The following is a 22,543-nucleotide window of genomic DNA, read 5'->3' on the forward strand; positions in this document are numbered from 1 at the left end:
TAGGTGTGTTTCTCTTGCAATGACTCATATGTAATCCATCATTCATCCTGTTTTGCAAGGAGCCACACAAACGTAAGTGCATAGATATGACAGAACAATCCTTCTATGAGGTACCAGGGTAATATCCTCCTACTCTGTTGCAGTCCTACTATCTAGTTGCCTATGCATGGAAAAGATACCTGAACAAACAACCTATACAAGTTTATGTTCCATTTATTGGTGTATAGTCGCCCCCCACTGAGGTACAATCCTTAAAATTGATTCTTGATATTTAGCGCTCCTAATGTACAGGAGTAAACTGCACAGCCCTTGTTGGCTCTGATCTCTGTGAGTGGTAAGTCCGATTCTAATCATACCAGCACTGGTAGAAGATGGCAATGTTTAAGGATACATTCTGGTTTAATTTGTGAAGGCACAGACTGGTACAGTGTGTGGGAGCAAAGGATGCTGTAGTATGTGGTACAATCTGCTGGGCACAAAAGGTTTGGTATAATATTTAATCTTTGAAACCGTTACATACTGTCATTCTTAGACATGACTCACCCCTTAAAAGGTAGATACAATTAACAATTGCCTTTTGTTCATAACTTCATATTATTGCCACGTGTCGATAGCAGATTATGAAAACCAGATTTAAAAAAAAAGGAGGAGACTTGTCATAAAACATTATTTGCAATAAAGGAAAGGAGCATTGAGCACAACAACATGACTAAGTAAAGTGGCGTGTTGATTGGACACTTTTTACAAACAGGGTGATGGCAAAGCACTTTGCTGTATGTTGCAAAATGTGGTTTTGTGATGTAACTGTGCCCAAAAGAATGGTGTCCACTCAAACTAAATACCAATAGCGCTGCAGCGCTACAGTATAAGTAAGTGTCATCAGGGCTTCATTTGTGAGGGAACACAAACAAATGTAGTTCCGGCACTTCTTTTGGTCCCATAGTTGTTAATGTTTAAATGTAATTGTTAATACCCTCCTAACATATGTCATATATGTGCTTATCTACAAATTAAGCAGAGTATAATCTCAACACTGAGTAACAAGGTGATGTTACAGGGTAGAGGCGGAACTAGCGAGCTGTGGGCCAATCAGGGCAGGTGTCTGACTAAGCTGCATGTGAGTGGAGTCTATGTGAGCACACCCAGGCTGACATACTAAGGTGTACAACACTGCAGCAGCCAAAACTGAAAACAGCAATTACCTGCTGTTCCTAACAACATGTGCTTTGTATGTTCATTTCTGTTTGGGCAGCACTCTCTCCAGTGATGTCTATTTTTCCTTGTCAAGGGTACTCGTTGGTTTAAAGCACTAACATAGAGCATTGGATGGAGTAGAGAGCACTGCCTAGTTTACAATTGGCATTTAAGACTGGTTGATTAGCATGCTAAATGGCCTGATTATCATGTTAATCATAGACTTGCAGCTTTTAGGTAACAAAAGAGGCAATGTCTCAGAGGTGACCTGTAATCTTTAAGTATAAGCGTTATTGTTATTTCAGGTGTCTGATGAGCTATTTAAATAGATGGGCCGGGTGTGTGTGTGTGCGTCATTTACCTGGGGAAGAGATGGCACCAGAATGCACTATGGTAATAAGACAAGCCGGCGGAGGCAATGTAATGCTCTGGGCAATGTTCTGCTGGGAAACCTTGGGTCCTGGCATTCATGTGGATGTTACTTTGACACGTTCCACCTACCTAAACATTGTTGCAGACCAGTTACACCTCTTCATAGCAGTGGTATTCCCTGATAGCAGTGGCCTCTTTCAGCAGGATAATGTGCCATGTCATACTGCAAAAACCTTTCAGAGTGCTTTGAGGAACATGACAGAGTTTAAGGCGTTGGCTTAGCCTCCAAATTCCCCAGGTCTCAATCCGATCGAGCATCTGTAGGATGCGCTGGAAAAACAAGTCCAAGCCATGGAGGCAACCACCTGACAACTTATAGGACTTACAGGATCTGCTGCTAATGTCTTGGTGCTAGGTTCCACAGCTTCAGAGGTCCATGCCTCGACGTGTCAGAGCTGTTTTGGCGACACAAGGGGGACCTACACAATAATATGCAGTTGGTTTTAATGTGTTGACTGATCGGTGTATATATATATATTTGTGTATGTATGTGTTTTTCAGACATAGTTTACATCATGAGGTAGAGCTTTTTTCATTGTTTTGTGGTATGACACATCTTTGCCTGATATAAAAATATTTCTGGAAAGCACAGAAGAAGGTTTGAAAGGTATAAGCAATGTATTTAGTACAAATTGCAAAACAATAAAAAAAATCAGCTGAAGTTAGACAATCTTTGTAATACATACTTTGTAATGTATCAATTGTCTAATGCTTAATAGTAATTAATCATCACGATTTACATGTTTAGCCATTAGTATATCTAGCTAATTTCAAACAATTTATGTTGCTCACAGCTGATATATTATCTGTAGTGCATCCCTAGCATTGATAAGTAAAGTCAACCTACTGGAATGTGTAATAAATTCTTTCTTAAAATATGCTGCCACAGTTCAAGGAAATTAGTTAATGTGTCACTGAGTATACATAATGCAGTATTTAAGATGACATTAAGAGAAATGTGATGTTGGTACTTGCAGTAGTAGAAGATATAAAGTTAAGCATAAACATTATCTCATATTTAACAATACTTATTTAATCTGTATCTGTTTCTCACACAGGTTACTATGCCTAATTTCAGTACCCTGACATTTTGCATCTCTGCAACAAGTTTTGCCATATCTCAGCTCCTGTTCTATTTAGGAAGCTCTTGGCTGTCAACGCGTTTCACTGTTGGCTTCAGTAAGCTCAATGCAAAGCAGAAGATTGAATGGAATTCCAGGTAAAATAGAGAAATCATTTTTACTTTGTGGTAAAGAATGGTGTACTGTGCTGTCCTTACACTTTATTCACATGGGCTGATTCATTAAGGAAAGTTAAGCAAAAAATTGAGTAAGTTTTCTTCCTTAAGTTGAGTTTATTATTTTGCAAATAAGGAAAATACGGTCTGTTTTTTAATGTAGCACACAAATACTTGATTAGCTTATTTGTACACTGAAATTTAAAGTTGATTTGGGACATGCCCTACCCCAAATATAAATCTGCCATCACATTTTAAGGTTATCTCCCCCTCCAATGCAACATGGTTTTGCCTTACTTACCTTTGCATAACTTTCCTTAATGAATCAGGCCCATGGGATAATACTATGACACAATATTACCAACCTTCAATTTCCAGGGAAGACCAATAAAACTTTATTTATATCTTCTCTAAGGCTTATGAGCCAAGATCATAAGCTGTTATCTTGGTAAAATTAGTAATGTGGTATACTGACAATCATAGTATTGTATCCTCCTTTTTTAACTAGAAAAAATAGACTTGTTTCCAATTGTATGATTTTATTGAAAAAAAACAACCAAATGTTAAACTGACTGTTTGTAAGGGGTATTAATATTTTATTATTATTATATTTTATTTATAAGGGACCACAAGGCTTGCGCGGCACCATGCACAGGGGTTACATAATCCACTCTGTGCCTTTATGTCTTCCAGTGATGAAGCACAACTTGTAGACTCACACAATTATGTTGTGCATTTAGCACTGACCAAATACATGAATCTCTTGTGCCATATGGGTTGTTGATGGGGTTTGAGATTATCCGGGAACTTCCGAAGTTTTATAATAAGCAATTTCTTGGCCCCGCTTTCCCTGCAATGCACATATGCTTTTCAGCTTTGAATTTCACTGACTGGTATCTCTGGGTGTAATCTGATGTGCCTGTGGGGAATTTAAAGTAGCTTTTCCCTCAGTCTTGGCAAACAAGCAAGTTTATGTGGTGCTTTGCGGTACAGACCAACGAAAAGGAAAAGAAACAGATGCTATAGGAGCATTCCTGGAACAAGCGTTTTAAAGGGAGGATTATATCTTATAAAGCACAACATTTAGTTGTTTTAATAGAAATTTATTTATACATTTTGTCACTTCCATGTACCTTAAAAGATTGCTTGTATGGACTTAATATTGCACAGTGGAAACGATGGCGGTACTTTGGCTGAGATTCTCACCGGGTAGGCTGTCTTAGGCAGACCGTATTATAGTTCTGCCAGGGCCGCCATCAGAAATCATGGGGCCCAGTACAAAGGAAGCAGGCAGGGCCCCCTGATCCCCAATCCCCCCGAACCCTCCCCCCTGTTGAACCCACCCCCCATCAACTCCAGTAGCATTAAAAATGTTTTTTAATTATTAGTTGAAATAAACGGAAAATCAGGAAAAAAAAAAGGTGATAATAACATTTCTTTAAAATATACTTACAAAGATGTTGCAGCTGCTGCTCCTTCTTCAGCGGCGGTGGGAACATCAGTGTGACGTCAGTTCACACCATCACTAACCGACAGGAAGAAGGGAGGATCACATGATCGCAGGGAAAGCGCAATGATTCCCCTGCGATCACGATTGACAGCTGCCTGGCTGTCACAGGAAGATCACATGATCGCAGGGGAATGATTGCTCCGCCCCTGCGATCGCATTCTGCATTCTTCCTTACCAAGGGGCCCGCTGTCTTCCGGCCTCGGCGTCTCCACTGTTGTCTTCAGCCTGGCTGTCACTGTGACAACCAGGCTGAAGACGGCAGCGGAGACGCCGGGACTGGAGGACAGCGGGCCCCCTGGTAAGTGTGTGCCGCTGGGCCCCCTGGTGAGCCCGGGCCCTGATGGCGGCCCTGAGTTCTGCTCCTACCTATGATAACAGATTTTACTGAGGTACAAGTGGCAACTTCTCATGGTTTCCCTGTGGATCTCAAATTACACAAAAACAACAAAAACCTGTTTTAAATGCAATTGATAAATATATATTGAATCATCTCTGAAAACATTCGCAAACAGCCTATGCTATGTTATGTGTTTATTTGACCACAACTTGTGGAACTAGTAAATAGAGATACATACCAGGATCCTGTTACAAAAGAGTGTGCCAAATATTAAATCTAAATTTTCATATTATATTTATATAAAAGAATAACTATATTTTGTGCACAAACTCACAGGGAAATGAAGATGTGGGTTGAGTTAGTTGAATTTACTAATAATAATAATTTTATTTTTAGCCTTAATATTTTCTTTAAATCCCAAAGTGAATCTTGGATCTGGCGCATCGTAACTAGCAAGTTCGTTCTAACAGTGAATGCAAAATTTCTCAAATCTTTGTCTGACTGTTGAATCAAAAGTCCTGAATATCTTTAATAGGACCTTGAATGTGTGTAGAAATTATTCCATAGTATTACAATATGGATTTATTTGAATAAAAGGGACTTTATAAAATATATCTTTAAGGAATAAAACTCTTTTTCCAATGCATATGGGTTTCCATTTTCTAGACATTTATCCATATTGCTTCAAGAACACAGTAATGTATTTACTGTGTATATGTGTTTACTATTTAGTGACATCATACACAGTAGCAGATCCTCCGACCTTACATTCCGCTTGTTTCTTCCCCAGGACCGTGTCAACATTCCATGCGCTGGTGGTTGGATGTTTCTGCTTGTATATTTTAGTTTATGATGATGCTGTCAATGCTGATCCAGTTTGGTAAGTGGAACTGTCTTTTGAACATGTTCTTTGTAGTGTGTTATAAAGTTGACTGAGAAATAAGTTGCCCTGAGCTCAGCATGATTCCAAAGAAGTAATTTACCTCTGTCTAAATTGTCTATATGCTGTTCTGTTGTCTACCAAGATGTTCCAAGTTGTGTGTCCTCTGTACCATTGGTGCTTAACATTTCTTTAGCTGGGATTCCAAGTATTAGTTTTCCCTTGACCTGCGACTCCAAATATCAGTGTGCCATTGTTCTGGGACCTGAAGTAGCAGTGTGCAATTGTTCTGAACCATAGGTACCAATGTGGTGCTGTTCTGGACCATAGGTACCAGTGTGCTGTTGTTCTGGACCATAGGTACCAGTGTGCTGTTGTTCTGGACCATAGGTACCAGTGTGCTGTTGTTCTGGACCATAGGTACCAGTGTGCTGTTGTTCTGGACCATAGGTACCAGTGTGCTGTTGTTCTGGACCATAGGTACCAGTGTGCTGTTGTTCTGGACCATAGGTACCAGTGTGCTGTTGTTCTGGACCATAGGTACCAGTGTGCTGTTGTTCTGGACCATAGGTACCAGTGTGCTGTTGTTCTGGACCATAGGTACCAGTGTGCTGTTGTTCTGGACCATAGGTACCAGTGTGCTGTTGTTCTGGACCATAGGTACCAGTGTGCTGTTGTTCTGGATCATAGGTTCCAGTGTGCTGCTATTCTGGATCATGGGTACCAGTGTGCTTCTGTTTTGGATCATAGGTAGCAGTGTGCCGCTGTTCTGGACCATAGGTAGCAGTGTGCCGCTGTTCTGGACCATAGATAGCAGTGTGCCGCTGTTCTGGACCATAGGCTCCAGTGTGCCGCTGTTCTGGACCATAGTCTCCAGTGTGCCGCTGTTCTGGACCATAGGCACCAGTGTGCCGCTGTTCTGGACCATAGGCACCAGTGTGCCGCTGTTCTGGACCATAGGCACCAGTGTGCCGCTGTTCTGGACCATAGGCACCAGTGTGCCGCTGTTCTGGACCATAGGCACCAGTGTGCCGCTGTTCTGGACCATAGGCAGCAGTGTGCCGCTGTTCTGGTCCATAGGCACCAGGGTGCCGCTGTTCTGGACCATAGGCACCAGGGTGCCGCTGTTCTGGACCATAGGCACCAGGGTGCCGCTGTGCTGGACCATAGGCACCAGGGTGCCGCTGTTCTGGACCATAGGCACCAGGGTGCCGCTGTTCTGGACCATAGGCACCAGGGTGCCGCTGTTCTGGTTGGGACCCCAGGTGCCATTGTGCCATTGTTTTGAGACTCCCAAGTGTCTCTGCCATTTTTCTTGAAACCCAAGAGAGGTGGTTTCTCAGTTGAATGAATTGTAGATCTGACCATCAGGAGAGGTTCTGAGGCCCCACTTGTGGTCCCAAAACACATTTTGTGCATTTCTGCTCTACATGAACCATCTAGCTTTTCGACATACACTTGTATTACTGCAGTGAGTGGTAGAGAATACAGTGAATTGAAGGGTGCCATCTTTGTTGTTGTTCTTGTAGTCTCTGATACATTAGACTGGCCATATGACGTGTCCACAATATTCTGTCAATAAAAATGTCTTTCAGTTCTTGTAATTGCTTTTTATGATATGGTCATGATATTTTCACTGGAGCTTGATTACACCAGAGATGTTTCAAGTTTGATATAAATAGTTTCTCCGCCCCCAAGTAATAATACTATACACACTCTATCTTTTACTGTTCTAACTTTTTTCTTTAAATGATTGTGCCTATAGTCACCTATTGCAGTTATCCACACCATAACCTAAACTAAGTCTCACTAGTCTCTACTCATCTCCCACATGGTTACTAAAGACTGGCAAATGCATAGTAGTGCCTGGAACTCACATTTTAATTATACTGTGCTATATGTGATAGCACCATATAATATAGCTGGTAATTCCCAGCAACACTTTTTATAGATGCCAATCCCCAAAGGAATGGCAGGAGCAAAAGGACCTGTTAGCTGGTGTCAAAAAATGCAGAATCGTCTTACTGCTTTATGTATGCAAGTGTACCTATTTGTCCATTTCATTCAGACCCCCTTTATTAATTCAAAATTCTCTTTTTTCTTTAAGTACTACTTTGTTTAGATTAGTTAATGGCTTCATTTACTAATAGAGTGAGGGGACAATGAGACTGCCGTTAGTAAATATGTTATTATATTGGTTGAAATGTGCTTAAAAATACACTTTCCCGAAGAAGTGGTTGGAAACATATAGAGTTTATGCACTATCCCGATCCGCAAATTACTCCCATCTGTTGGTGTAGACTTTTGTGCTCTTTACACACTCTGCAGTAACTTCAATACAAATCCCCACATACATCAAGGTTCAGTAATCAATGCAAATATCTGCCAATATGCACTAGATCAATGTAAATTGTATTAGTTACATATTAACAGCACATATAGATCTGACAAAACCATAACTAAACATGCTTTTAATTTGGTCCTTATTTTCTTCAATTGAACTGTGACATAAGGTTTCAGTTCTAATTGCAATAGGATATTAATTACCAAGGGACATTACAATATGATTGACAATTGGCCTGGCCCGACTACGACTCTGATCATAATGGATATAGTGAGTTTTTTCTTTCAGTAATCATAAAGAAGACCGCCGACCATGCAAAATGACTTCGGAATCTAAATGTTGGGCAGTGTGAGTCCTTCCAGGTGTAATGTCTTTCCTACCGCTACAAAAAAACATCAGGGGCCTGATTCAAATCGGAACGCAACTTGCACGCAATTTACAATCTACAAACCACGGAACTTGAGTGTAGTTCCGACCATATTCAATCCAAGCCTCTCTCAAGATGCGTTTCGATTTGAATCTTCCTAAACATTACTTACACAAGACTGCTGTGTATGCACAAGCATGTGTGCAATATAAGGACACATCAGAACGCATACAGAAAGCCAGAGCCCTGCACTCTATGATGTGGGCGATCTGTGCAAAGCATCAGGAACATCATCAGTGGGAGACTCCTGCGCTCTGCACAGAGTTTCTTCCCACATGGAACAGCAGGTAGCTGCTATGAAGACAGAGCCCTCCTACACTGCAGCAGGTAGGAACGCATGAAAATGAGCGGTGGTGGAACATATGTGACAAGGAGAGAGTGACGTATCCACTCCCCATTGTCCCCTTGTCACTTTGTTCTCCCACCATTCTTCCTTTGTCACATATGGTGGGGGTGAGTAAAGAAATGCCCACTAGATTCATAAATACCCCCTGCCCCTGTGTCCACTGGTAAGCAAGAAATATTTTGGACTGTGGATAATTCGTGGAAACAGGACGTAACTGTGCAGTTGTTGAGCGCTAGATTCACACAGTGAGGATTGGCCACTCCCCCTCCACAGGCTGGACACCCCCCTCCAGTAGAGTGCTGCCACGTTGCGGTGGCACATGCTAATACAGGGGTCCATACCATTGTCCAGTCTGACACTACCACGCTAAAGTGGCTTGACTGACAAAGGGAATACTCCAATTAGTTACGTGAGAAACATAAATATAAATCATTCCTTACTAAACAATTATATTTTGAACTGGGTAATAATTCTAAGAAACTAATTTCACACACTGTAAAAGAACAAGTGGGGTTCCTGAGTATAATATTTTGTTAGACATGGTATAACATTTATCTAAAGATATAGTTTGATGATGATGATGACAGTTGTTTTGCAGATGTTTTTTATATTATTTTAATACTTCTCGAACAAAGTGCAGCTCCCAAGAGATAGTGTATTACTTGTTGGTTGTGAAATTTCTGTCACAATTCTGAATGAGGAGTACCTGCTAATGTAGACGCAGCTCAGATAGAGGGTGCGGAGTCTAACGCGTCCCCTGGTTTTCTCCAGGAACCCCTGCAAGGAGGTATGGGTTTCACTGATGGGGACGTGCAGGTCGCGGTCCCTTACAGAGCCGTATAGCGAGGTACAAGGGTGGTCAGGTAAGTCGGTTCGGCAACGTTCTGACAGCGGATGATGCAAGGGAAAATCAAGAAGAATGGTCGATCTAGCCAGGTCAGCGATGCAGGAGATAACGGTACACAGGAGAATCCAGTAGAATAGACAGGCAAGCCGGGTCGGTAATAGTATGCACAGGGAGAATCCAAGGAGAATAGTCAGGCAAGCCGGATCAATGGGAACACAGGAGAGCGGAGAATAGTCAGAAGTCAAGCCGGGAAACACACAGAGAATGCTGGAGCAAGGAAGACCTAATACTCTGGCACCAGCATGGTGTCAGAGTCTGCCCTACATGCTGCTGGGAAGCAATAAAATGTCAGTGGTGTGATGTCATCTGCCGGTGATCCGAGTAGCGCCCCGCCTGCGCAACAGAGCCTTCAATAGAGCCGGAAGTCTTGCGTCTGGTTGCCTGGCAACCTGCTGCAGCAGAGGACATGGGAGGCAGCCGTCCCGAAGGAAGGGAGGGACGGCGCCTGACAATTTCCAGTGTTGGAAAGGGAACAAGTTCCTTTCATAGATGTTGGTATTGGTGCGTTACCCCCCAATAAGGGACCACGGCCTAATGGGTTTACAGTTGAAGAGAAATGTAAATATGCTCCAACTGCAGCTATTTACATCACATCAATAGGCCTTCCAGAACACTGCTCTACCTGGCACAACCTATGATGGTGACTATTGTCCTAGTATCACTCCCGGCCAACTGTTTTTGTTAAATTGGATGATTGAGGCTTATCGCAGTCATAGAAAATCTTCCGTATCGCCCAATATTGATAAATGGGGACCTTAATCCTAGTGAGTGTTCACAACTCAAAGTCACCAACAACTGTTATAGCTGCTTGAGTTTCTGGCTCGTATGTGGTCATGTACATTCATTCAGTTTTTGGGAGGAAGTGGTGAGATTTCTAGCACTACTGCTTTGACTACTGCCCCTTTAGAAGAGTGATAGACAACCTGATACACTTCAAGGACCGCATGGGTGGCCCTCTAACCTTGAAAAGGGCCGCACATTACTCTTAATCTCAGTAATAAGTTAAAACAATCCATTTAATGACAGAAAGATACACATTCATGTAATAGCATATCAGCGGGCACTTTAAACAAGTGTTACAGTCTATGCCAAACAAATCTAACAATTAAGCAGGAAGGAGCTGAGGGTCCAGGTGAAGGCTCTGCGGGTCGCAAGGAGCCCTAGGACTTCCTGTTGCCGATCACTCCTGATCACTAATCCCTCTCTATTCTAGTGGAGGTGGAACAATGGTCACATCACATATGTATACTTCTTACATAATGGGATGAAGACAAATGTCCTATGGTCATAGACATGTGTTTGTTTCTCTGTTTATATGTTACATTGGGGCAATATACTCCATCAGTTTTATATTGTACTTGGTTATTGCACTCTGGTTTAATACTGAATGAATAAACCTAATTTATAAAAAAATAAATATATACCACTGCATGCGATCTGTAAGAAACCAATTGTAGTACATTGTGATGTGCCTTCTAGTCATATATAGCATTTGCTGTGAATAAAAGGTTGGGGGGTCTTTGTAAATCCCATTGATTCTGGGTACAAACCACAGATCTTTTTATTACTCTGGCTGTTTGTGCTCCTTGCTCATTAATGGCCTATGTCCACTCTTATACTGTGTATGTTGTTGAAACAGCAGATAATCTGTAATGCACATGACATTGAACTGTCATTAGTTTAGATTTACTGAGTGATTACATTTCTAGTTTCTAATTATTAAAAGATAATACTGTACTCAGGAAGCAACTGTAGACACAGTGAGCTTTGTATTACCATTGTGCAAATAGCCTATTACATACATTACATTACATAGCCTATTACATATATTACTATTACTTCTTCTATATCTTATTGCCAGTCATCACACTGTGCTGGAGTCATCAATGTAATCCACAACTTGTGCAATGTTGGCAGATATATAATTATTATAGCTCTAGTTCATTTATGAAACATCTATATACTCCATAGTGCTGTAATCCCACATATTATTAAGCATATTCTCAACACATGATTTTCCCTGGATGTTTGCTCACAGTAAATAAATGTTCTCCTCTGATAAACTGCCCACTGTCCCAATGCTGAACAATTGTTGCTGATAAAACTAAACTCAATTGATTATTGAAGATTCTGAAAATCATCATCATCATCATGCGCCACTAAAATATGCAATCATCCCTTTTCTCAAGTCACTGATGACTCTTATAGCCAAGCAAACAACCAGCATTTTATAGGTGGCACTAAGAATGTTGGAAGTTTTATATATATAGAGCTCTAAATATAAATGATGGTAGGGCTGTGATCATAATTTACTTATATATGAGTGTTAGGTTACAGTAAGCAATATTACTGTAAATGTTAAATGCCTTCTTGTCACACTGTAATATCAATTTCGTCTGGTTAGTGTTGACATGGGGAGTTTTATGGGTTGGGGTTAAGTTTATATTTAAAAAAACCTGTTAAAAAAAATCATTGAGTTAATTCTGGAAAACAAAAATATTACTCATCATTGCAAAAATCATTCTTTGTATGTATGTATGTATGACAGTGTAACTAATATATTTTCCAGGGGAGATCCTTTCATGGTCAAGTTGAATGTTGCAATAACCTCAGGCTACCTCATCTCAGGTAATTGTATGTTTGGACAACTGGGAATGTTCTGAATTAAAACATTAAAGAAAAACTTTAGTTTTTACAGCTTTTAAAAAAGTATTTACCACCAACCCCCCTCCTCCTCCCCTGTGAGTCTTTACCTAAGCAAAATGGGAACCCTGGTTTAAAAAGTAAAGCAATGTGCCCCAGGGAAAGGGCACCACATATCACTAGGCTGTAGCTTATTGATCAGGTCATTCTTGGTGGTGAATTGATCTAATCAAAGGCATCTCCCCCACTTCCTGGAAAACTTGTGCTCAAGGATAAACACTTTTTTTCTTTTTGTTGAACACTTAATTATTAACTATTCATTAAGCTGTTCACATACTACTATACTGCTAGAAAATTGTTATCGAGCATATCTGTAACTATGGACTGAAAATCACTGCTATTGCAAATAATTCCTAGTAAATAATCAAAAAAATCAATGTACAGTGTGTGTATATATATATATATATATATATATATATATATATATATATATATATATATATATATATATATATATATATATATATATATAATCTCACAGGCTCACTTGATTCACATGGGTAATAACACAATTTTAACGTCTTAAATAAAACATCCCCAAACGGTTCATTGAAGTCTAATAAATATTTTCTAAAACTCTTCATTCATGTGATATGAATTGTATAGCATATGAGGCTGTGGGAACTTGTTCAACAGAAAAAGGGTCAGAGATATGATCATAGTACAAGAAAATATATAAATAGGATAATTGTACATAATTGATTGGATTGATAAGTATTAAATTCTTAGTGCCCAGGTGGATTTCTTTGTCGTTTCTAGTATTTCAAGTATAAGTCAAAACTGATCCAGTCTCTGAGGCTGCAGATGTTTATTTTATAGGGGTTAGTAAGAAAGCAACCAGATCTGGTTTGATTACGTCTGACTATGTAAATAAGACTTTTTATTTTACCATCTTATGTTACTTGCGGTGAAACATTTTGGAACAATACGGGAAGTCCATGGGTCGCTGCGAACCGTCCAGCTCATGCGTTTGTTTTACTGCTGTTATGCTTCTATTATTGTGTTTTCTTTCTTCTCTTGCAGACTTGTTGCTTATTATTTATTACTGGAAGGCAATTGGTGATATATATTTTGTGACACATCATGTGGCAGCTCTGTATGCTTACTACTATGTACTGGTGAGTGCTATATTAACTTATACGTCAGTAGTATAGGCAGACAAGTTGGCAGGATTGGCCATGAATGAACTCCCTGAGCACAATGATCTAATTGGATGTGAGATCGGCATTCCTTAAGAGCATGTAATGCCAAATAATACCTTAAATCCTAATTAGATTAACAGGGGATTAACACACTTTGTAAAGCTGGGTTTTAGAAACTGATTGCTTCATTCATATCTTTTATCTGGTGTTCCTGTATCCAAAACCAAAAATAAAGGCCGGTTAGTAAAGAATAATAGCACTTGATGTCGGAGTTTGTGAGTGCAAATGAAATTGAAGCACCTTGTGTAAACATAACAATCATCATATCATGACTTCTCAACCTATCTCCAAAGAATTAGCAAAACCAAAATATCCTGAAAAATAAAGCAGAGGTGCTGAAAAGCTCATTCTTGGTCAGTCTTGTAAGAATATGGCTTGAGTTATCTTACTTTTCACTGCCAGACCGGGCCTGGAATGCCTAACACTGTAATGCACGTTGGTTCATCCTGGTGGTGAAGAAACTCTGAATGTTTGCATGGAATGCTGAATTTATTTCCTTTTGTGAAACTGACCCAACACCTCTGTGTCTGCATGGTAGTGTTAGCAATTTAATGGCATCCGAGAGGAAATTGTACTGCATGTTTGTCTGCAAAACGCTTAGGGGTATATCTATTAAACTGCGGGTTTGAAAAAGTGGAGATGTTGCCTATAGCAGCCAATCAGATTCTAGTTATTATTTATTTAGTATATTGTACAAAATGACAGCTAGAATCTGATTGGTTGCTATAGCAACATCTTCTTTTTTAAACCCACAGTTTAGTAAATATACCCCTTAGAGTACATAGCCCCTGAACGTATATGTGCATGTATTAGAGATAATAATAGCATTTCATAGAGCCAGGTTTGCATGTGCTGAGGCCCTTAACTGTACAAGTTTGCAGTTACGACAGCAATTTTGTTTGAAAAAAAAAAAAAAAAAGTAGTTGTTGTATTTTATGTCATGCAAAAACCCAGTGGTTCTATTGTTCAGTGATGCTCTACAGCTCACAACCTGGAGTGTGAATGTAGACTCCTGCTGGTAATGGCTATTAATGAAACAAATGAGCTGCATAGACTACCGTTATATGTTTACATTCAAACTCAAGCTCTGGAGCATCAACGAGCTACTGATACCAGCAAAGGGGAGCTCCTTTCAAACGGCAGGGGTTCCGATAGGGATTGTACAACATAAGGAAGAGGGGTTTATTGTACAAATAAAAAATTTGGCTGGATATCTTTAAGGGGTCTATTTATTATAGATAGCATAGCCCTACATCTGGCGAAAACTGGAGTTTTAGCTGAATTTAGGGCTTCTCCCTATTCACCCGTCTGGTGAACATTATTGGATGTTTTCGCTGGGCGCCTATATACTTCCTATCGCTATATCATGGCAAAGCATTTCTTTGAATCGGAGTGGTCCAATTAAGTTTTTAAACATTTTTTTTTTTTAATTATTTAGTTTGTTTTTTAAAAAAACGAGTCTGGAACTGGAAGTCAAATGTCAGACTTCCAGTTCCAGTGTGCACGTGTGAGCCAGCAAGTCGGCTCACGCATGTGCAGATGGACCAAAGACTGGTAAGAGTCCTCTTACCGCGAGGAGCTGAGCTGCCATGGCAAAATGTTATTGTTAAATTGGACGCAAGTAGATTTACTAGAAAATCTTTCATATGGACTATCATTGTTAAATAGACCCCAAATATCTTCCTTATTTACGCATACATTTTTAACATTCAACATTTTTAACCAACTTTTCTAGAGTAAATGCACAGAAATGATTAAATAACATCATAGAATCCTGAGAATACCAGCTGCATCTTTATCAACTAAACCGAGAGAAATAGCACTTCAAGTCCTTGCCAACTATTATTTTGTTGTAATCCACATAATCTGTAAATGTTTTACACACTACCCCCCACTCCATGTAATGTGTTATATTTGTTAGCTCAGTGAGCATGTTGTGAAACACTGTGAATATCATATACCAGTAATGTGTACACTGATGATCAAAAGTTGTTCCTCACAAATTAGTGGATGATTAATTGAGCTTCAAAGCTACTAAATTAGAGAGCTGTAGGTTGTCTGCCTTGTGATCTATATCACATACTTGCCTACTCTCCTGGATTTTCCAGGCGGCTCCCGAATTTCAGGGAGTCCTCCCGGAAGAGTAGGCAAACCTCCCGGATTCTAAATAATGCAGAAATTCACGGCATTGAATATCAGGGTGAGGCTTAATCGTGTCATTAAGCCCTGGCCCCGCTATTCACTGCTGTTAATTTAGGCATTTTATAGTGGGGGTGTGACTATGGTGACGCAAAGACATCGCCACGCCCCCTCCTACCCCTGTCACGTGACCTGTCCTCCCGGAGGACCGAGTCACAAAGTAGGCAACTATGCTACATCACCGTTCATAATGTTAAGCTGGGTACCTCCCTATGCAATCATACTTCAGATGCAATGTCTCTAACGATTTCACCAATGATTGTAAGTCCAGATGAACATGCCTATTCATGCATACACACCCACACAATTTACCTTCAGATCTGTGATCTTCATCTCTCATAACCATCTGCTGCAAAGATATTGATTCATTGTTGATCGTGATTTTTAGGAAGTCTATAAAACCAAATTAATAGCTGCGCTCTGTCTTGGTATGATAAATCAGGATCGTGGGAGCGTACGCACTCTTGCGATATGTGACCACACAGTCGTCAATCTTGCGATAATTGCATAGGTTTGTACCCAGCTTTAGATGGTATTCACAAAGTATATTATGGGTCTATTTTTGCTTAAAGAGTACCATCATTACCTAAATTAAAAGTTAATGCATAAATTAATGGATCCATGCAGATTCAGGAATACATTTTGATTGTTCCCTTACTTATAGATAGGAATGTATAGATTGCACAGATAAACATTTGATAAGATTCAAAGAAGGGTGACTCCAGAACATTCATTTTTACTGGGATTGTGTCCAAAATTAACTTGATAAAAATGTCAATAACAGGTATCATGACAAACATTGACTACAGTGTATTTAAAGGGACTTAAAACACTGTTAAAACCTCCCCATCTGAGAACCTTTAACTTCTGGATATCACCTGCATATACTAGATATTTGTCCTTTAGTTAGAGCGAAATTCTATTTTGACATCTAACATTACTTTGCCAAAAACAAGTAGGCATCAGTACTGTTAATTGTGTAAATCCCATTTGTAAGAACTGCAGCTGATATACATGCATACATAGGAATCTGATAACCCTAACATATATATTGGTAAAAGTTCCTATACCTTCTTAAATTTTAAAATCCGTAATAATCCGCCCCCCTCAGTACATCCTTCTGTGCCTTACATTATATATATATATATATATATATATATATATATATATATATATATATATATATATGTATGTATGTATATATATATATATATATATATATATATATATATATATGTATGTATGTATGTGTATATATATATATATATATATATATAAATAGATTAATGTACCCTTAGGATATTATAGGTCTCCAAGAGCCATAACCATGTAATACTGCATTATTAATTATAATATACATACTTTTCTAATATCCTAATGGACACTGTAGTGATGACTCATTGTTTGTTGAGATATTATTTTGTATAGATATTATATACATTTATTAGTGTCACTTGTCTATTATATAATGATAGATCTAATTAGATGTTTGTTTGAGGATTTGAGTGCATGGTGATATGTCTCTAAGTATCTTAACCCCGACTAATGCCCACATTCTCAGTACTCAATACTAAACATAAGAATAGATTGTTGTTCTTTAACTCCTATCTTCAGCTTCCACAAACATATAATAAGCCATTTACTGACTTGTCTGTGTGTAATACTAATAGTATAAGCCAAGCAGCCTCAGTGCTTGACCATATATAGATTTACCAGTATGTAAGAGTACTGGTATAAAGACTGTTCTTATCTGTTAAGTTGGAGTCACCTCTTGCTTTTTAGGTATATATGCACTCACGGAGCTGTAAGTATGCTTTGCTAGTGTAGCAGGCTTTTAAGTGGTAAGAGGGGGGCCTGCCACTTGGATCCAGTTAAGCAACCACCAATATTACAACTGTCATTAAAATATTACCTGTGTAAGGTTTACGGGGGTTTAGTTTGAAAACAGCTGGAGATCCACAGTTTACAATGTGCAAGCACATACAGACCAAGGAATATCATAATTGCCTACTCTCCCGGAATGTCCAGGAGACTCCGTAATTTTTGGGAGAGCAGGGCAACCTCCTGAATCCTGCTCTCTTTGTTAGTGAAGTGGGTGGGGGTGGGGCTAATTGCATCATCCTGGCCCCGCCCCCTGCTATAATAGACCAAAATTGGTGTTGTATAACAGAGGACAAGGCCTAATGATGCGATTAGCGTGGTCACGCCCCCAAGACACGGCCAACTTTGGAGATCTCCTGGAGGGGTGGTCTCCAAAGTTGGCAAGTATGAGGAATATTGAATAACTCAGCCGCCACTCTGTGTATATACCATATCTGTCTACCTGTTCTTATGTGTATGTGAATTATGTGTCTTTCCATCGCTATCATCTCTTTGTATATCCCCTGTTTAACTGGTGTAGAGTCCTTGCCAATCTATTTATACTTTTCACCACTACGTATTCTTATTAGATGTAAGTGAACTTTCCTTGTGTTCTTTTCATTTGTCTGTGAGGGAGCCATTTTTTTGGGTTGTGCACGTGCTATAAAATTATTTCTGCACAATTTGACCACAATAAGAATATGTTTATATTTTTTTTTATATAGTGAAGATTCCTGCCAAACCACATTTATCTATCAGATTTACAATATATGTAATAATGTCATTATATTTTCAATAGATGTAAATTCGTAAATTCACAGATACTTCTATGTTCAGAATCTTGCAACTGCATGTGAATAACTGTACCAGAAATAATGGTCATCTAATATTGTTTCACTACCCCCTCGCAATGAATGAGTTAACGCATCTTTATTCTAGTGTGACTCGTGCTTTGGATGATTAATTCGTTATAAAATGTAGTATTTTTTTCCTGTTTCAAAATGGTAAGAATACAAATAAGGGTTGTTATAGTTCATGTGGTAACTCATAACTTAATTACCTGGGTTATGAGCTATCAATACAGTTAACAATATACTATGGTGAGTAACCTGCATTGATGTTTATTAAGATCATCTCCATGACCTTCCAATCTTCTTTGAAGGTGAAATCCCCTACTGAGATTGTATAATCCCTTTTGCAAAGAGCTTAATGATATGAATGGGCATTACTAAAAATCTTTTTCAATAAATAAGTTAATGTTTGTACATACCACAATTGCTGATATATCATATTCATACCTTACACTTTTTTTAAAAGGGGTTACATCACTACCAATTTTGACACTGAACTATTGTTATATGTTATTATTCCCTGGTACTTGATAACCACATAAGAATATTTTGGAGTGCTTTGAATAGGGCAGTTTCTCCCATTCTTTAGTCAACATTATATTCTAAAAAAAAAGAATGACGTAACAGCACCATCTCCAAATGTTCCATGAAACAAGTTTTGTTTTAAATGTAATCCTTTTGAGTGCTAACTAACTACAAGGAACATGTGATTTATAGTAACCCATACTGAGTTGTGATATTGGCCTGGTTGTGGACATAGGGCCTGATTCATTAAGGATCTTCTGCCTGATTCATTAAGGATCTTAAATGAAGAGGATTCTTATTTCAGTCTCCTGGACAAACCAATGTTACATTGCAAGAGGTGCAAATTAGTATTCTGTTTGCACAAGTTAAATACTGACTGCTTTTTCATGTAGCACACAAATATCAACTTTAAATTTCAGTGTACAAATAAGCTATCAAGTATTTGTGTGCTACATGAAAAAAAGTCAGTATTTAACTTGTGCAAACAGAATACTAATTTGCACCCCTTGCATTGTAACATGGTTTTGTCCAGGAGACTGAAATAAGAAGTTTCTCAAGTTAAGATCCTTAATGAATCAGGCCCATAATGAGTATCACTGTCTTATAAATTCAAACCTGTATTTGAGTTTTCATTTTCCAAATTGTTAGACCAGGGGTTCTTAAACTTCTTTTTTTTCTGTGTAACAGCTTATTTTTTTTCTGTTTAAACACTAGTGGGCTCATTTAGAGTTGGACGTACGCCAAGCTCAGCTAGGCATTACTGTACTGTGTATGCGCACAAAAACTGGCAGTGCAAAAGTCCATATGTAGATTTTTGTGTATTGTTGACTCGCGTTAACTTATGCCCAGGGGTGCGGAACGGGGGAGGAAGGCTGAGTACAGTAATGGCACGTTCACTTAATTGCAACATAATTACACATGGACACATCCCTAGATATGCCTTTTAGGAAGCGTCTCTCTTGTGGGTACTGGAGGGCTGGTGCAATAATACACATTAATGATAATGACTATCAGCAGCATTATTTAGCAGCCTTTTGATTGGCTGATTAGTCATTGTTGTGGCTATATTCTATCAAGACCCAGCCATCTATTCACATTACTTAATTGACATTCCTTCATTCCTTTTACATTTGATTTTTAAAGTGGTAAACAACAGATGTGGAGGGTTTTTCTTTATTTCATTTTATATGGAAAATGCGGCTAGGACGATTATTAATACCTGTCAAGGTATTTACTACTAACACTTGAGCTTGATGCACCTTGAGTTGTGTACAATTCAACATCAACAGGAAAGTATGCCTTTTTGCGGCTTTTCCTATGTAGATTCAATGCTCAAATGTGTCCATCTTTAAATGAGCCTGAAAGTCTACGTCTTGTGAACTTTCTGTATTTTCCCCGGGGATTTGAAAGCCATTGATAGTCTATCTGCACATTGCAACAGAGAAGATATATAAAAGTAAGGAAAACATTAAATTCATTGTACTAGGGTGTGTATGTAACAGACTGTAGCAGATAGGACAGGGACTTCCAGAATCGCTCCATAGCAGTGGCTGACCTACCATTGGTGCAGCAGGTGCAGTGCACCAGGGTCCATGGAGGTAATGGGGCTCGCTGCATGGCAGATACAGGCGGTCAGGAGGCCCAATTTACTTCTCCTGCCTCCCTGCATCGGGGCCCACAGCCCGCTAGTTCCGCCTCTGCTCCATAGAACACATTAAAGTGAAGAGGAAATACTCTGAGCTGCCATGTGACACAACATTGGTATAAGTGATTCAGCTCTGAGCTGCCATGTGACTCCACCCTGAGATAATCTCTTAACTTCTGATCTTCTGCAGCTACAACTTCTCGTTTATAACTAGATACAGTATAGTATGTAATCTTTGGACTTGTCTTTGTTACTTTTTCTGCAATGTTTTGTAATCATGTGTTATCACTTTTCTTGTTTATACAGTACTCCCTCTTTATAACACAACCCTCGCTTTACCACATAGTTGCCTACTCTCCCGGTTTCTAATCGCCACCTATAGTAAAGTGGTGGGGAGCGGGGCTTATGACACAACTCTCACATCGTTGTGGCCCCCACACCTGCTGTAATTGGCCAGAAACAGTGATTGATGGTTTTGGGGGCAGGGCCAAATGACGTGACCCGTCGGGCCCCGCCCCAGCCTGCCAACCTCCCCCTGATCTCCCGGAGGAGTCCTTGTCAATGTAGACAAGTATGCTTTACCATCAGGTATATGCAATGCACAAAATACATTAAAGTGTATACATTCCATTATAATATGTAAGTGGGTTCTGATGTGGCATTATTAAGAGAGTAGTGTATTCAAAAAAATGATGCACCCCGTACTATAAATTGTTGACCTGTATAAAAGCACTTGGCCTACAGCCAGACTTTTAAAGTGTAAAGCAAAATGTAAAAAGAGGGAGCACTGTATATAATAAATGTTTGCAACAAATATTTTTACATACTTGCTTCACTTTCCAGGGTGAAGGAATGTTGCCATATTTTGGTAATTTCCGTCTCTTAGCCGAATTCTCCACGCCCTTTGTCAATCAACGGTAGGTAGAAACCCATCTTGTACCTAAATGCTTAAATATGTGTGTGTACAGTTCTCATTTTATGCTGTCCTTTGTAATACGTGGGGGGTTATCTATGTACCTGCAGTAAAAAATGTCCTGAATCTGCTTTTGTGCTTAATTTTACACGGCATCACCTAGGTTTGTACACTAACATGGTATCTCTTGTGGAGGCTTCCCTGTTTACCCTTGTTGAATCTGGGTAAAGTGAGCTGTGGTTTATCAATATCAAAATAATCATCGTTATGTGACTGACTATGCCCAGCAACCACTAAAACAGGATTATGAGACACTAAAATGCACTACAAGGGGAAAGGATAGGATGTTGTTGAAGGTGTTTCAGTTTTGCATTAAGCCTCAGAGGATTTGTTTAGTTGCACACTAAGCGCACATGTTTGGTGTTATTCACTTCTCTTACTAATTTCAGCTGCTTTCGTTAATCTGTGTGCACACATAAAATTAAAACATTTTAATTATTCTCTTCCCATAAACCAATGTATTTATTTATTTTTTTATTAAAATGGGACTTCTTAAACAAAGACAGCAATGTTTTCTTACTTTATAATTGCTAAATGAGGTCCAAGTGAGCATTAAAATGAGTAAAATCAATCAAAAGTTAAAATATGGAGAGGTCCATCGGTGATCTGAAGCAGGGCTTTAAGTTGATATTTTTGTAGACCATGCACATTTAATTCATAGTAAACTTTTTTTTTTTTCCATGTCTGCACAGATTGGATAGGAAACTGCCTTATTTTTGCCCTGTGCGATACTATATTCTTCCTTCATAAATAGCTTTTGATAGAATCGAATTGTTAGTGTGTATGGTAGAGTTTATTAACACTTTACTCTACATGTATTTTGTTGAAGGCATAAATAGATATATTTATCTGAGGATTTTTCCCCCATTTGCAAGACATTCTCATTGCGTTCCTAATGTTTACATTTGCAGCATTCAAAGTAGTATAAGGATCAGTGATCCTTATATTATAACACATCATCCATTCATATG

At 39.1% G+C, this 22,543-nt stretch overlaps 1 protein-coding gene across 1 annotated transcript in view; it reads left to right on the plus strand.

The window, feature by feature from the left end:
- Positions 1-22,543, plus strand: part of TLCD4 (TLC domain containing 4) — a 47,786-nt gene that overhangs the window by 19,507 nt on the left and 5,736 nt on the right. The window contains exons 2-6 of the mRNA XM_075182326.1: positions 2,685-2,845; positions 5,501-5,590; positions 12,184-12,242; positions 13,341-13,435; positions 21,443-21,516. Of these exons, the coding sequence (XP_075038427.1) occupies positions 2,691-2,845; positions 5,501-5,590; positions 12,184-12,242; positions 13,341-13,435; positions 21,443-21,516 (473 nt within the window). The 5' untranslated portion in view covers positions 2,685-2,690. The remainder of the gene's footprint in view (positions 1-2,684; positions 2,846-5,500; positions 5,591-12,183; positions 12,243-13,340; positions 13,436-21,442; positions 21,517-22,543) is intronic.

The sequence above is a fragment of the Mixophyes fleayi genome, chromosome 8 (assembly GCF_038048845.1).
Source record: "Mixophyes fleayi isolate aMixFle1 chromosome 8, aMixFle1.hap1, whole genome shotgun sequence".
NCBI lineage: Eukaryota > Metazoa > Chordata > Amphibia > Anura > Limnodynastidae > Mixophyes > Mixophyes fleayi.